Source organism: Alexandromys fortis, unplaced genomic scaffold (assembly GCF_014885135.2).
Source record: "Alexandromys fortis isolate MF-2015 unplaced genomic scaffold, M_Fortis_MF-2015_v1.1 scaffold_134, whole genome shotgun sequence".
NCBI classification, from domain to species: Eukaryota; Metazoa; Chordata; class Mammalia; order Rodentia; family Cricetidae; genus Alexandromys; species Alexandromys fortis.
In genome coordinates this window covers 335,059-351,289 of record NW_026068007.1, presented here as the reverse complement: position 1 = coordinate 351,289, position 16,231 = coordinate 335,059, and the positions used below count along the sequence as shown (strand labels likewise).

At 40.1% G+C, this 16,231-nt stretch overlaps 1 protein-coding gene across 5 annotated transcripts in view; it reads right to left on the bottom strand.

The window, feature by feature from the left end:
• Positions 1–227: 227 nt before the first annotated feature.
• LOC126513311 (utrophin) overlaps positions 228–16,231 on the bottom strand; it is a 346,673-nt gene continuing 330,669 nt past the window's right edge. For all 5 annotated transcript variants that reach the window (XM_050161608.1, XM_050161610.1, XM_050161611.1 and 2 more), the window contains 4 exons: positions 15,640–15,748; positions 14,130–14,222; positions 6,613–6,635; positions 228–2,198 (listed from right to left, as the gene is read on the bottom strand). In XM_050161608.1, coding sequence (XP_050017565.1) covers positions 2,190–2,198; positions 6,613–6,635; positions 14,130–14,222; positions 15,640–15,748 — 234 coding nt within the window. In that variant the 3' untranslated portion in view covers positions 228–2,189. The remainder of the gene's footprint in view (positions 2,199–6,612; positions 6,636–14,129; positions 14,223–15,639; positions 15,749–16,231) is intronic.

The window sequence follows — 16,231 nt, the reverse complement described above, 5'->3', positions numbered from 1 at the left end:
TTTTCCCTAGCAACAAGGTTTCCATTTGCACAGGAAACTGAGAAATAGGTAAATATTTGTATGTGCAAGAAGAGGTGGGGGAGGGAGAAAGAGTGAAATGTGACCGGGTTAGTGTATATGAGAGAGTTTCAGAAAACGTGGATTTATCGGCCTCTCTACAGTTTGCTTTCCTCATATACATTCAGAGATCAGATGACATCAACAAACACAGCCAAACAGCAAAGCCATTTTGTGTTAAAATTACTTTTATTCAGGATGAAAAATACAATATGTAACCAGATTAGATGACAGTCTGTGATTAGTTCTTTACCACATACTTCAAAAGAACAATACACTTTATTTCTCACTGTGGTTACTGAGATATAGTTCCTCTTAATATTCAGAAGGTTACAATGTAGTGTTTTGTGTAGCTTTTTCTGTAATAGCAGATAGAGTTTATTTTGCATACAAATACAGGCAGGAGGAAAAAAAAAAGAATACATGACTTCTCAAAGGAAGAACAAGGAAGACACCAAATCTACAACCTGGGGATCTGAGATCAGGGAGTTGTTTGCTGGGGTTGTTTAGGTGCTTTCTTGGGTATGAAATGGCCTGATGAAAGCCTAGGCTTTGCACACTGTGGCGTATAAAGCTATGTCCAACACAATGGAGGAAGGTGGTTCTGAGGTAGAAAGGTGATCATGGCTCTCCTCTATTATAAAACAATTTTCTTCTTCTCAAAATAGCTATGCTGCAAATAGACACCCTTTGCCCCCAACCCACCCAACCAACCCTAAAAGAATAGCAATGTCCAACTTTCAGCCTCCTGCTAGCCAGCAAAAGAGAACCCAAAGTTAGCATGTCCCGATGTTTCAAAAGCACATATGTTTGAATCAAAACATATTTCCTTTGATTTTATTTTTGGTATTCTCTACAGTTGGTAATTAAATGCTAAATTAAAAAAAGAGAAAAAAAAAACAACCAAATATCTAGCTGAATGCACTCAGAAGTCGAGGCAGGGGACCAATCATCTAAGCATTAATTTCATTCTGGAAAAGCAATATAGGCTTGTGATTGACATTCTTCCCAGATGTGCTGCTGGTCACGTGACGGGTCATGAGACATCTGTCCATTTGTCCCGAAGGTTCCCATGAGACAGGCACTAAGTATGCTTTCATAAAGGAAACCACTAGGGCTTTCAAAACTTACCAAGGACTTGAAAATACAAAAGCAATGATAAAAGTCTATTTGAGAACTAAAGACCATGATGTGATCTCATCTCACAGTGGGAAAAGTCTGTGGTGTACCTTACGATGGAAACCAAGGCTGAAGGTACTAGGAGATGCTGTTCTAACTTTTGTTTCTGAGTCAAAATGAAAATATGCTTAAATGGCAACCTTTGGTAAAATGATTTTTGAGACTATTAGAATGCAGTCTTCTTTAGCATAAAGATTGCACGATGAAATAAATAAAGATGTCAAGATCTACTTACAAGAAAGGAATAAAAAGCAGGAGGTAAAATACCCAGCAGTGTTGCCAATTAGTTCACAGGATGTTTACTGGAGTCATCCAATGGTTACTGAAGGGCTAAGTGGATGATGTCAACTAAGGTTAAATAACATCCAGAATTGCTGCTTACTTCACATATTTGATTCAAATATATGAACTTAAGAATTTGGCCAAACCCTAGAAACAAATACACAAAGTCTATTTGGTCATGGCTGATGAATTATAAATAACCGAACTATAACGGGAAAATAGTCATATAATAAATGAAGTTATTGTACAAGGTTAATTAACATGAACAGCAGAAGGAATGTAATAATGTAGAGTGGTCTAATTCTTATGCATTTTTCTCTTATTAAAAAGGCAGTTTCATATTAGAAAGCCCCCACCCACTTTCCCACGGCTGTATATACTATACAAATCAGTGACAAATGCATTACCACCTCCAAATAACTTCCGTGTTCATTAATTTACAGTTGCATAGAAAGGGGAGAAGAAAACAATACTATACGTTATTACAGAAACAAAATACCCTTTTCTCTTTGGATAGTCGGTGTTTTATTCCCTCAGTAGAACACACAGTCAACGCCAACTGCACGTGTCGCGGAGCCAGGGAGCTTCAGGTCGAATGGGACTTGGAATTGGCATTTGCGGAAGAGGGCAATACTGAAGGTCAGGAAATGTTGGTTGGCTAGATGAATGCTTCACATTGCCTGTGGCAAGGGAAAACACCAAGGTCAGAACATTTGCAAAAGGCTGTCTGGGTAATGAAGACTTGACAGTTCTTCAAGGGAAAAAGAGGGCTTCTTTCAGATCTAACCAAACTTCATAGGGCTGCGTTTAAGGAACCCCTACTGCCCTTGTGACTTTTGCTCCCTAGGATGAGGACCTTCCACCCTGAAGAGACGCCGTCAGCTTTTCATTAGAGTAGTCAATGCCAACATAAAGGAGGCGGGGTATCCAGATGTCTTTTTTTTTTTTTTTCCTTGCCCAGGCTAGAAAACAAGGTGGGTAAAAATTGAGAGATCTTGGCTTCTTCTTGGGAAAGGTAGCAGTGATGTGTGTCAGACCTACCAAGACTATACCTCAGTCCTCCTGGGGAACTAGGAAGGGCACTTTGATAAACCCAATATCTCTCTCCTAGAGAGGAGAAGACTGGAATTATAATCCAAGACAGGCACAGGTATCCAGTAAACAGAAAATGCTTCTCAATCCAGGCCACACTAAGGAAGTGACACTAGAGTTTCCATGGGGAAGGCAAGCAACTGCTCTTTTCAACGTGTTGAAATTAGACATCTTTGAACAAATTACTCCACATGAAATAGCCTAAAGGAAGCCATGCCTCATGGAATCAGGCAGGCACTTCTGGGACTCCCAGCAAAGATCCCCTGCCTATCTATCCTTGCTTCTCATTCTGTGGGAGACCTTGATGTGAAATTGATTCCCTGGAATTGGAGGGAATTCATAAACTAATTTCTGGCAAAGGTCCCCAAGGGGCTCTTTTACTCCCAGGTCTTCTGGAAGTCAGTTGAGTCTTGTTTCAAGCCTTTTCTCCAACAAACTTGCTTCTGGATTAGACATTTTGTTGTTCTTAAGGAAGAAAAATTCAGCCAGTGTTAATGGCAGTCTCACTGGGTTCTAGGTTACTAGATATTGAGGTGAGCCCTTCCTGGTGAAATGGGTGTGAAAGCTATCTCAGGCATAGGCTCTCATTCCTTTCTCATGTGGTGGTCATTTCAACCCTAGCCAATTCAAAGTACTTTAAGAACACAGGAATAGAGAGAAGTTCCATGTGGCAAGGGAATATGCTATTCATTCATATTGATAACTAAAGCTTTAGTGTTAATTTATTGCTGAAAAATGGATTGAAATTACTTTCAAGTATTCTCTTATTCAGGATTTGGAAGCATATAGTAAGGAGGTGTGTAACAGTTTTCTTTTTAGGCAGCAGAATTCTAAAAAGTGGAATTTAATTCTAAAAGCTGCTGTGGGACAATGCTTTGTAGCCTGTCAATGTATTTTAATAAAATGTTGATTGGCCAGGCGGGACAACCAAGCAGGAAGTCGCCTGGAAAACTGCATTCCAAACTTTGTTTAGGATGCTGATTACAAGTTTTTATGATAATAGTCAGGAGAAAAGCTAAACAAAAGATATTAGATTCAGAGTTCTTGTTCTTTTTTTTTAAAAAAAAAAACAGGGGGGAGAGTGCTGTGAGACAATGGTTTGTAGCCTGTCAATTGTATTTTAATAAAATGCTGATTGGTCAGTAGACAGGCAGGAAGTATAGTCGGGACAACCAGGCAGGAAATAGAGGCAGGGCAACAAGAACCGGAGAATTCTGGGAAGAGAAAACTTGGTCTGCAGTCCTCACCCAGCCACAGAAGCAAGATGTGACTGCCCCAATGAATAAGGTACCAAGCCACGTGGTTAACATGGACAAGCATAATAGGCTAATATAAGTTATAAGAGTTAATAAGAAGCCTGAGCTAATGGACCAATCAGTTTACAACTAATGTAGACCTCTGTGTGATTTCTTGGGGACTTAACAACTGCGGGCACCGGGCAGGACAGAACTCAGTCAACAAAAAGCAATCTAAACATAGAATTCTACAAATAAACATATAGGACAGCATCCAGGTGACAATAGACACATTTGATGACTTTCCACTTGACCCAGGGTATGGAAAATTCCACAAGGAAAAGGACATAAAGTAGAGGATTGCTGTGGGACAATGGTTTTAGGCTATAAAGATTTGTTTCTTGTATTTGTTTAATAAAATGCTGATTGGCCAGTAGCCAGACAGGAAGTAGAGGCCGGGCAATGAGAACAGGAGAATTCTGGGAAGAGGAAAGGTCAGTCTGTACTCATCATCCAGACACAGAGGAAGCAAGATGTGACTGCCTTACTGAAAAAAGGTATCAAGCCACATGGCTAACACCGACAAGAATTATGGGCTAATATAAGTTATAAGAGTTAATAAAAAGCCTGAGCTAATAGGCCAATCAGTTTATAATTAATATAGGCCTCTGTGTGCTTATTTGGGACTAAACAGATTGGGACCTGGGGACAGAAACCTTGGTCAACAGAGGATAGAAGGCAGAGAAGAAAGAGACCTCCAGAAGGAGTCCTATGTTTCCTTTACCTACCAGGGAACAATAAAGATCTTATTCTACACAATTTCTTCAAATCTAATACCAAAGCAGAAGGTCTCCAAGTTCACTCTGTGCCTTGTGCCATAATGGGTCTGAGGACTGAAAAGATTCTCTCACCCTTCATGACCTCCATCTCTATGACCCCACCATGGAGCCATCAGAACAGAACCCCAGGCCTTTCTCTCAGTCCTACTATGTAGATTCCCCTGATTCCTGTTTACCCTTCCATGCCCTCTGTTCTGTACCATATAGAGAGCTGCACACTCCTAGATGTGTCTCCATGTTCTGCCCCCACTAGTTCAATCTATCCTTCTGTGCTCTCTGGGTCACATGGTCCATCACCAAAAAAGTCCACAGCCTCTACTCATCCCAGAACATGTCTTTCCTTAATGACTTGAATCAGCATCCAGCTCTTCTTAAAGACATAGCGTCTGGATAGCCTGTAAGATCGCTGTAACTCTTTCCTCCATGCTGATCCACACCACCCTTGGCCTCTCACCAGGCCTTATAGAAGTATTCAGAATTAACGTCATTCTCTTCTCCCTAAAATGCTTATTTGAATTTCATCTCATCAGACCACAGCAATCCATTTTGCAGTCATCTGCTGGCCCCTTAATCCATGCTCATTCATTTCTCAGGGAGCAAATATCTCAGTATCACCCAATTTGAGGCTGTTTGTAAAGCTTAAGGGTTTCAACACCCAAGAGCATGATTAGGCCAATACTCTGGCCTCTATGTCAGGGATCCCACCCTCTACCATTTTTAGTCATTCACACAGATGTCCAATTCCAGCCATTACCTTTACTTATGGCCCCTCTACCATCACACCCTCTCTAACTGTATCTAACTTCTGCTAGGATGGTAACGTCACCCATCTTCTGACAGCATAAGATGTAGATCATTGCCACTCTTCTCCCATCTTTGCCCAGACCATGACCTCACTTCCCTCACAATTGAACTCAAGACTCTGCTTCAATCCTTAAAATCAAGTCTTTGCCGTTTCTTTTAAACAACTGTACTCAGTGGCTTAACACATTCAACTTTTCCATTATAGGTTAAGGCAAAAGTAGTCACCTCTGCTGATTTTGCTTATGAACATCATTGTGGCTAGAGGTCAACATGACCATAGGGATGGCTGGCACACAAAGAGGTGTTCCTTAACAGCCATCTTAGTCATGCTCTGTTTCTGGGTGTGTCTGCTCCTCTGCAGGTGAGCACACCTTCCCATCTCTCCTTACACCTCAAACTCACCATCTGCTGTCTCACTTCCCTTTAAAGTCCTTGCTTCCAATTTACCAGGACAGCAGAGGGCATCAAAGGAAGATGCCTACTGCGTCACATGTTGGCTTCACAGACACTTGTCTTCTAGCCAACACCCCAGCTCTGCTTGCCAGTAAGATGAGACAATGCTCATTGTTTTGAAAAGACTAATAAATGTAAGGAAGAAAAACTTCTACAAAGATTTGCTGTGCCGCTGTGGTATATTGTAACTAACAGTTCCTCCTAAGAAACAAAACTCATAGCTAGTAGTCTCCAGCTTCTAGAAGAGCTCAATATATATTTTAAAATAATAATTAAAATGCTGCAACTTCCCCTTCATTGGAGGACTGATCTCTGTATTATCCTTGGGGGACCAGACACATTTTAAAGTCAGTGTTCTGTGACAGGGACCCTAAGTAGACATGTTAGATGAAAGGTCAGTCAGATCTACACAGAGTGACTTTATATAGTAGGTAGCAGGGAATGAGAGCAGAGAACCAGCATGGGTACTTTGGGTACCTGGCAGAATGTGACTGGGGAATCCCATTTCCCTGCCCAACATCTTCTGTTGTATAGAATCAAGTAACATGTAAACACCAAGTAGATTCACTCATATATATGGACAATGAAGAAGGACTGAATCAGCAGTGGTGAATATGCTTACTCTAGGTCGGAATCAAGACAGTAGAGTCAATTGGGCCATTAGCACTTACCTGAGGCCTGCTGGGGACATTGGCTGAAAGAGAAAATAGAAGAAATCAATTAAGGGCTTTGCTGTTGCTTTGTGGCTTCCCTTCTCATGAATGCAAATTTGTAGAAAGTTCTTCAGAATGAGAGAACAGTTCTGTCCCCACAGGGATGCTAGCAAGAAGTAGGGGCCAGCCTCCTCCACCCGCTGGCTAAATGCTCTAAGCCAGGGTAGTTTCCCCAGTAAGTGTCTTATATTCTATGGGATTTAAAATACAAACATTCTATAAAACATTATACAAAATATATGCTAGCACTTTAAAAACATATGTATTGAAACATTCAGAAAGCTCTTAGTTTTATAAAAAAAATCTCAAAACTCTGCCAATTATTTTTTTGGATTGTGTATAATAAATACCGAGGATATCTATAGATTGCATCAACTAAATTCTGACCAAAAGGGTCCTTAGAGGCAAATAGTATTTTCTGCTCACTCTTGTCGGGAAGATGTGGGAAGACATTGGTTATATGTTTGCATCAATGAAAAAGGGGCTGGTCATTCTTCAGCAGTCCTCTGGGCTGAGATCAATAAGATTTCCTTACATGGGTTCAGTTAAGAGCACAGAAGTTACACTAGGGTTCCCAACTATCCTTCAGTGTCTTCCTTGTGATGGAGCCCTCCCCAGAGAAACTGATGTCATGGGCTTAACAAGAGCTGGCACCATTGAATATCTTCTAGCTCTGTGCATTGCCAGTCTCATTTTTCACTAAGATCACCCTCAGGTCTCTTGTTCTTGTGGTCTCCATTTAAAAAATTCAGATAAGATTACACAGAGTGCAGTCTAGAAGACAGAGCTGATTACAGAGCAGTTCAGCGACCCTCTGAAGGAGAACAGTAATGACCAAAAGACCACTGTCTGCATTTACATTTTAGGCAGGCTTCCAGTGGTTCTCACCCTTCCTAAGGCTGTGAGCCTTTAATAAAGTTCCCTATGTTGCGGTGACCTTCAACCATAAAATTACTTTCATTGCTACTTCATAACCAGAATTTTGCTACTATTATGAATGGTAATAAATATCTAATATGTATGATATATGATATGTGATTCCCAAAGGGGTCTCAACCCACAGGTTGAAAACTGCTGCTTTATGATATTTTAAAAGATCCCAGGGCTATAGAGATGCTTGGCTCAGCTGTTCAAGAGTACCAACTGCTAGTACCCATACTACAACACACAGTAGGCTATGTCTGCAGTTTGGAGGATCTAACTCCTTTAGCCTCCATTGGCACCGCATTGATGTGGGAGTGTTATCTATTTGTTGTTTTTATTGGTTAATTAATAAAGAAACTGCTTGGCCTTAGATAGGCCAGCCCTTAGGTGTGTGGAGTAGACAGAACAGAATTCTGGGAGAAAGAAAGCCGAGTCAGGCAGTCACCATAATTCTCCTCTCTGAGGCAGACGCAGGTTAAGAATGTCCCTGTAAGCCACCAGCTTGTGGTGCTACACAGATTATTAGAAATGGGTTAATCAAGATGTGAGAATTAGCCAATAAGAGGCTAGAACTAATGGACCAAGCAGTGTTCAAAAGAATACAGTTTCCGTGTAATTATATCAGGTAAAGCTAGCTGGTGGCCGGGAGCTGAGCGGTGGGAAGCAGCCCGCTGCTCCATCACTACAGAGTGGCGCCCAACGTGGTAATGAACTCCATGTAAAACCTGAGAGGGCTTAAAAAAAGGGAGAGAGAGTTTAACACAGCTTTTTGCTGTTTGTGGGTAGCTTGCCACAAAACTGCGCCCATATTCCCAATGTTCTTTTACATTTAAAGGAGGATATGATACAGATATGAATAATTTGCATTGGTATAGATTTTAAGGTCAATTTTGTTATAAGTATATGTATTTCTGATATTGATTAAGGTATTGTGATTGTGTAGTTCATTTTAAAAATGTAAAGTATAATTAAGAAATATAGGTTGTTAATGGATAATCATCAATAATAGTCAAGCTTGTAGTCATATTAGTTAGATTTTCTAGATATATAGAGATATACTTCAATTAGATAGGCATTCTCCATATCTTTCAAGGACCACAGAATATGGCATTTAAGATGTTTTAATAACTTAGGGCTTTTCTGACAATGAGACATGTCTGCTCTTGGCAGCACCAATCTACTTCAAGAGGAAGATGGGCATCGAAGAGGCTACTTATAGAGTTCATTAGCCATTTGAGCAAGAAACTTCTCTTGCCTGGACTGTTGCATAAACTGGACACAAAGAACCCGCAGAGAGAGGACTGCTGAACTTGCCTAAAGGTAAGATGGTCTTTCAGAGGTTTTTGATTCATGAAAGAGTCTGCAAGACATTCTGCAGGACACAGCAAAAAGTGACTAAACTGTCTTTGAAATTTCCTGCTTCATGGAAATGTCTGCTGGATACTATGGGCCTATAGGCTGAAGATAGATGTCCCAACAAAACAAAAAAACTTTGGGTGGCTGTCCAGACAGCGAGATGTCTCTGTCATTTCTAGAGTTTTGGACTTCTTGTTTGCTTAGGTAATATTATACCCTTCTGGAGTCTTTCATAGAGTTAAAGAATGGTTAGTTATAGTTATAGTTTTCCTTAGTTATGATAAGAGATAAAATAGATATAAATATTGTAACTGTAATTCTTACTTGATAATTGTTTTGTTATATGTAATTTTACTATGTTAAAGTTAAAGCCTTCTCTTTTGTTTAAACAGAAAAGGGGGAAATGATGTAGGAATGTCATCTATCTGTTGCTTTCATTGGTTAATTAATAAAGAAACTGCTTGGCCTTTGATAGGCCAGCCTTTAGGTGGGTGGAGTAGACAGAACAGAATTCTGGGAGAAAGAAAGCTGAGTCAGGCAGTCACCATGATTCTCCTCTCCGAGGCAGACACAGGTTAAGAATCTCCCTGGTAAGCCACCAGCTCATGGTGCTACAGATTATTAGAAATGGGTTAATCAAGATGTGAGAATTAACCAACAAGAGGCTAGAACTAATGGGCCAAGCAGTGTTCAAAAGAATACAGTTTCCATGTAATTATTTCAGGTAAAGCTAGCTGGTGGCCGGGAGCTTAGCGGTGGGAAGCAGCCCGCTGCTCCTTACTACACTGCATATACATAATACAGACATACAAACAAGCAAAACACCCATGCATGTAAAATAAGAGCAACAAATCTTTTTTAAAAGATCTTGTACTTAGTAGCTCTTCCTGAGAAAATCTAGATGGCTGTCCCCTACAAAAAGATGCCCACACAGTAACCTTAAAAGGTTTAGGAATCCTACATCCTTCTGGGTAGGATATTTACTTCCTTCCAATGCTAGAGACATGACTCAGGACCCATATTTTTTCTGAGTAGTAACTAAAGTCTCACTGTTTCACATTTGTGCTTTACAGGCCATTGACTGTGTCCTCTACGTTTGCTAATATCTGATACATTCACTGCAGAATCATACTCAACCTAGGGGAAAAGAAAGGAGATTTGCTTTCTAATAATGGCAATATTTAATTTTGGCCAAATGGGGAGTGTCTCTAATCACATAGCATATTTTCAATCTCTCATTTTCTTGTTTTGTTTTGTTTTTGCTTTTAAAGAAGAAAGGACACCACTGACCCATACTGGGTCATTGTGAGAAAAAATGGGAAAGTGAGAGGGGCACCTCTCTGATGTAGGGTTCCCCTCTATATGCTGTGAATATGTTTTATTACCATTGGTTATTAAAGAAGCACCTTTGGGCTTATAGCAGGGCACAATATAGCCAGGTGGGAAATCTGATATATAGAGAGAGTAGGCAGAGTCAGGGAGATACCATGTAGCCGCTGAATGAGACAGAACCCGCAGAACCTTGCCATTAAACCAGGAGCCTCGTGGTAATACACAGAATAATAAAAATGGGTTAATTTCTGATGTAAGAGCTAGCTAGAAATATGCTTAAGCTATTGGCTAAACAGTATTGTAATTAATACAGTTTCTGTGTGATTATTTCAGGTCTGGCAGCCAGAATGAGCAAGAGGAGGGAAAATGAAAAATGTGAGCCCTAGTATTTGGGAGAAGAACCAGGATAAAACAAGCCCAGCCCTATACGGTATATCCCATCCTAAAGTTATATCCCATCCTATAAGGTATATCCCATTTTAAAGTTATATCCCATCTTAAAGTTAAATCCCATCCTAAAGGTATATCCCATCCTATAAGGTATATCCCATCCTATAAGGTATATCCCACCCTAAAGGTATATCCTATCCTAAAGGTATATCCTATCCTATAAGGTTAAGGTATATCCCATCCTATAAGGTATATCCCATCCTATAGAGAGAGAAAAAAAGAGTGAACATGAATAAGCTCGTGAGCGATCCCCCAGAGTAGTCATTGAATTGTTAAGAAGGACATGTTACATACATATTCTATCTGAAAGATAGCAATGCTTACTTTCTAAATAATTAATATATATTAGTCAAACCCTTGACAAAAACCAATCCATTTTGTCTTTCTTTTTTTCAAACAAATAAAAGCTGTAGGCGATCTCCTTAATAAGATCCCCGTAATAAAAAGAAAATTAGGAAACCAGTGAAGTTTTACATGTTTTGAGTTTCTGACGTATGCCATTCAAACTTGACACATGTAGGCAGGACACAATGGAAATATGCCTATTAGAAGAATAATTCTAAATGCATTGGTTCCAGCAGCAAGAAGTTACTCAACTTACTACTAATATTTCATACATTTAAACAACATAAGAAAACTATACTGTGCTTACAAAGAAATGGTTAACGTCTTTAGTAGAATTTTTACTACATGACTGGCTAATTGTCAGCACAAATTAAATCCCATTCAATAATTCGGGATGAGATGGTGATGCCCTGAGTTCAAAGATGCCATCAGAGCCAACTGCGATATTAATTTAAAATGTAAGAATTTTAAAGTCTTTCAACAACACCATGTAGACATGGTTTTTAAAAATATGCTAAAGCAAGCAATCCATGCAATTAGGATTTATGAATACAGACTCTCATTTCAATTCCGAAATTGCCACGAGTGGAAATTCATTTGTAGCCATGCAAATTTTCGAATCCACAAGGGATCAAGAGTCAAGATTAACATGCAAATCAATTCATCCATCACACACTGGCTACAAGCAATTTGAAAGTTCTCCTTAGTTACAGAAACTCGGGAGATCATTTTGGCATTGAGAGGGTGCCAATCCTATTTATTTAGATAAACTTCCAAAGGTGGTCAGCAAGCTTTGGGAGTTGCAAAGCCTTAATAAAATATTTGCTAACTGAGCAATTTAAAGGGAACATTAAAGCTAATGAATCCTGCAAAACCTTGCTAAGTGCTATCTGGGAAATTTTCAAGCAATAAACCTCTCCAGCTAGAAACATGACCATCCCAGTACACCACTGACTATGTCGGTCTGGAAGCATGTATTAGGCACCAGGTCTATATCATGCACTAATTGAGTCTGTACCAATTTGTTAATAAATTTAGGTAAAATTCTGAAATATGCATCAATTTTATAAATGAGACAATAAAGCCCTTTTTCAGAAATGGAAAGAATTCTCTACCTTGGAGATTTTTATGTCATCCAAAAAATATGAATATAAGCAATAAAAATGAACAAACAATGCCATTTTGAGGTGTTAAAAAAAGAGCATGGAAATTCCACAGGATTCTAAAATATACCATGTACCATTTCTTATGTAAAAGGTACCTGAATTTTTCATAATAACATGCATGCCTAAGAGTGCTCATCCACAGAGAATTTCAATACCATAAAGACTGTTGGATGTACAATTAAGGAGAATATCAACAGCTTCCTCATAAATTACCTGCAAACCTCTATAAATTACCCTGTGAGCATTGCGGGTGATGTCACAGGTAGATGATGTCATAAATAAAGAGGTCCCAAGGCAGGGGAAGGGTTTCTCCTCTGCAGTGTGATCTCCATAGAGACTAAACCTCATCTCAGGAACCAATCATCATGAACAGTTCATCTTATCTCCAACCAATGGGAATTATATATCTTCATCAAGGGTCAGGGCATGAGGCAGCGACATTTATGTCTGAAAATTCAGTGTTATTTTATAGTTTTTTTTTATTTTTTCACTATATTCTGTTTTAAGCAAGGCAGAGGTGAAGAGTTTTAAAATTAAATATATGTATCAGAATATGCTTTGGGAAAGATTTAGAAGTGCTTTAGAAAAAGAAACTTGAAAAATAAAAATCCCGACCTTGTGGCCCAACATTTTCAATACAGAAATTACACATTTTGTATTTACTACAAAGCATAGATTTAAGCACATTTCACGCTCTGACTTTGCTCTCAGCAGATTTTTAAATTGAAAGGTTCCAGTATGACATTTAAATAAAAACTTCTGAATAGAATTCAGTTTACAGAAGTTGTTATTCAAGGGAGGAATGTATTTAGGTGGAAGCAGAGCTAAAAAAGAAGTTTTCAGAAATTTTAATTTTGAAACTCTCATTAAAAAAAATGACAGGTTATTTTTTTTTCCTAGCTGCTGAATGATACATAAGTCAGAACAAAACCCTCTCAAATGGAATTCAACCGTGAACTACAATTAATAGCAGATTTAACATGTTCATCTATAGTTCTCTACTTAGGATGGAATTTTCTATGGCACGGACAGAAAACAGTGAAAGGAAAGCCTGACTGGCTAGCTTTCACACCCGATTGAGAGGCTCCCCGCTGAATCATAAGTGATACATTCATGATCTTTCAAAATATTTGAAACCGTGACCTTAAAGTGGTGTGGCTATGGACTCAAGTAGACTGCTGCTGAGCTGAGAGACCACAGAGGTCTCTAAGGTGGGAGCCCCGCAGAGCCAGCAAAGGTGGCTAGGAGCCAGAAAGAAACTACTTTAAAAAAATTCTATCAATTAAAATCATTACGTAATTTCCCCTGGGATTTGGAGGGTTCTCGTTGGGTTACTTCCTGGCTCTTGGCTGTTCACATGGAGATTTCAGACTCATAATCTGTGAGCCTGTGAATCGTTTGGCTTTTACACAATGATTAATTTATTCTCTGGGGCAGGGGAAAAATCTTCAAAAGGGGGGGGAAAGCCAGAAATAACTCTTTTCTGATCCTGACTATGAAGACATCTGACGATCTCCAGGAAGTCAGGGAGTTACCTTAGAAAGGTTACTTTCATGCTACCCAAAGTTCTTTGAAGTAACCCAAGTTTCTGACAGCCTGCACGGTAGGGAAGTTTGGTCCTAAAGACAGGCATTGTTCTACTGGATTTTATTTAGTCTCTTAGGAGCCATGTGGGAAAATCTCCAAGAGCAGAATCACGCTCTCACTGAACCTCAGGATCTGTCTGGCATCTCTGTGGGGCTTCATTTTCTCGGTCGGCAAGCATATAGGCCTGCGTCACTTCAAAACAGCCCGCAATCTTGCTCCTAACGCTGGCTTTTGTTATCAAACCAAAGAAGACAGAGGGTGGCGTGGGGAGAAAGAGAAAGACATTGCGGGGGTGGCACAGTCGCTCCTACTCACCGCTGCAAGAGGGGAACGTGCTATCGATCTGCTCCATCACCTCTGTGAGGTCCGTGCTGGTGTCATGAGGTGGGGCCAGCAGGTCCTCAGATGCTGCGACACAGACAGGAAGAGCAGGGAGCTTGAAATTAATGCCCATCCTTCGACCAGGTGAAAATATTGCAACCCAGCCCTCAAAATATTAATGGGATAGGAATTCTCATTGTAAAGAACAAGTTCAGAGGGAAATAGGAGAAAACATCTGTATTCATCTGACGTGTGCACTACACACACATATACGTACACAGTATGGAGAGGCTTACAGGGGTCTGTACCCAGGTCTTTAAAAAAAGCTAGGGAAACACTCTATCATTGACATATATCCTCAGCCCCAGCAATAGCCTTTTATATAGTTAAAAATGTATTCTATGTTTGTGCGGGTAAATGTATATGCCCAAGTATAAAATTGAAAAATAAATTAGCAGTGGATGTGATACCAATACACTAATTGAAGACCCATTATTTTGTACATAACAATATTCTACCAATTTCTTTCTTCTTTCATTTTTATTTTGCAGCTTTCATCAGAGGCTGTTTTATCTTGATGTAAAAGAAATCTATGCTCTATAGCACTTTGCTCTTTGATATGTATTTTATTCTAGGACTGAAACCACAATAGTGTTTTTAACACCACAACTGTCAGGGAGAGGTCCCCATTGTGGCTGATAGTATTGGTGGTCCTTCTGCCTTAGATGGCAGGTGGAGCACTGTCCACCGAAACGGGGAGGGATAAGGGAAAGAGAACCACGTTTGATAACATTCTTCAGCAGCAGGTTTGGAAGGTGTTCAAATGTAAAATTTGTAAAGAAATAATATATTATAACTAATCATTCTCAGGGAGGGAAGAGATGGCTCACTGGGTAAGAGTGCCTGTTATATGGGCATGATGACGTGAGTTTGGATTCCAGACTACCTCAAAAGCTGGCTGTGATCATGTGTGCTTATAACCCTTAGTGATGTGGGGGTGGGGTGTGAGGTGAGCTGAGATGGAAAGATTGCCCCGGCTTGCTGGTCACCCTAGCTCCGTGTTTAGCGAGAGACTTTGTCTCAAAGAATAAAGTAGAGAGTGAGAGCTGGACACTGATGGCTTCTTCCATCCCCAGGGAGCATCTTCACACATTTGTGTACCTACACTACCACACACCACACACACACACACACACACACACACACACACACACACAATTCTCAAGGCAGAAAACACTAATTTCTTGTTTATTCCAAATGAAAAGAGCATTTTTTCATCACTCACCAAAATTGGATCCACGCCTACACATTTTATAAACAAGCACATTATAACTAAAGTGGTTTTGATATTATTAAAATGGCTTTACATTCAGTTCAGACTAAAAGAGAATAATGTTTTATGCTTAAAACAGCCAGATGTAAGAATGCTAACAGACGGAAAACCAAAAAGATGGCTACGTCCAAACCAGACTGTGTGTAGTGGCTTTGCTTCAGGGACACCCACCTGCCTGGTGGAACTGTGGGCCTGGGTCAGGGTCAAGGGAGTAGCTCAGTGCAGAATGCTGCGGCGAAGCCCACGGGGAGACACCGTTGATGCGGGAATCGGATTCAGGCTGAAATCACAGGGGAAGCTAGCATAAGAAATATTCGCATAACCTAGAAGGAACAGAATTCCTCCCCCAGTCCCCATCAAAGGCAGCTAAGCCTAAACAAACGCTTGTCGTTGGGTGATTTCAGAGGCATGGCAGGATCGACTGGGTCAGAGCTTGTGAACCCGGGCTCTTTCCTTCTTTTTCCTTTGAAGAACTGATTGGATTGAGCTGCAGGATTTCTTGTCCCTGCTATTTTCATCTCTCAAATTCCGCATCATTTTTACGTCAACCTACTGAACTTAGAAGGTGGGGTTTACCTTCCAGAAACTAGCATCAGCATTCTAAAATGGCAGATGTACTAGCTTTCAAAACTGCTCCCTTCAGAGGTGACCCGGGGAGAGAATTTATCAGAGTGGTTTTGTACTCAGCAGCTTGAACCTGGAGTCCAGCTGCGAAGCTCAGAAGCGGTAGAGTTCCAGGTAAACCACAGGACCTTCCGTGTCA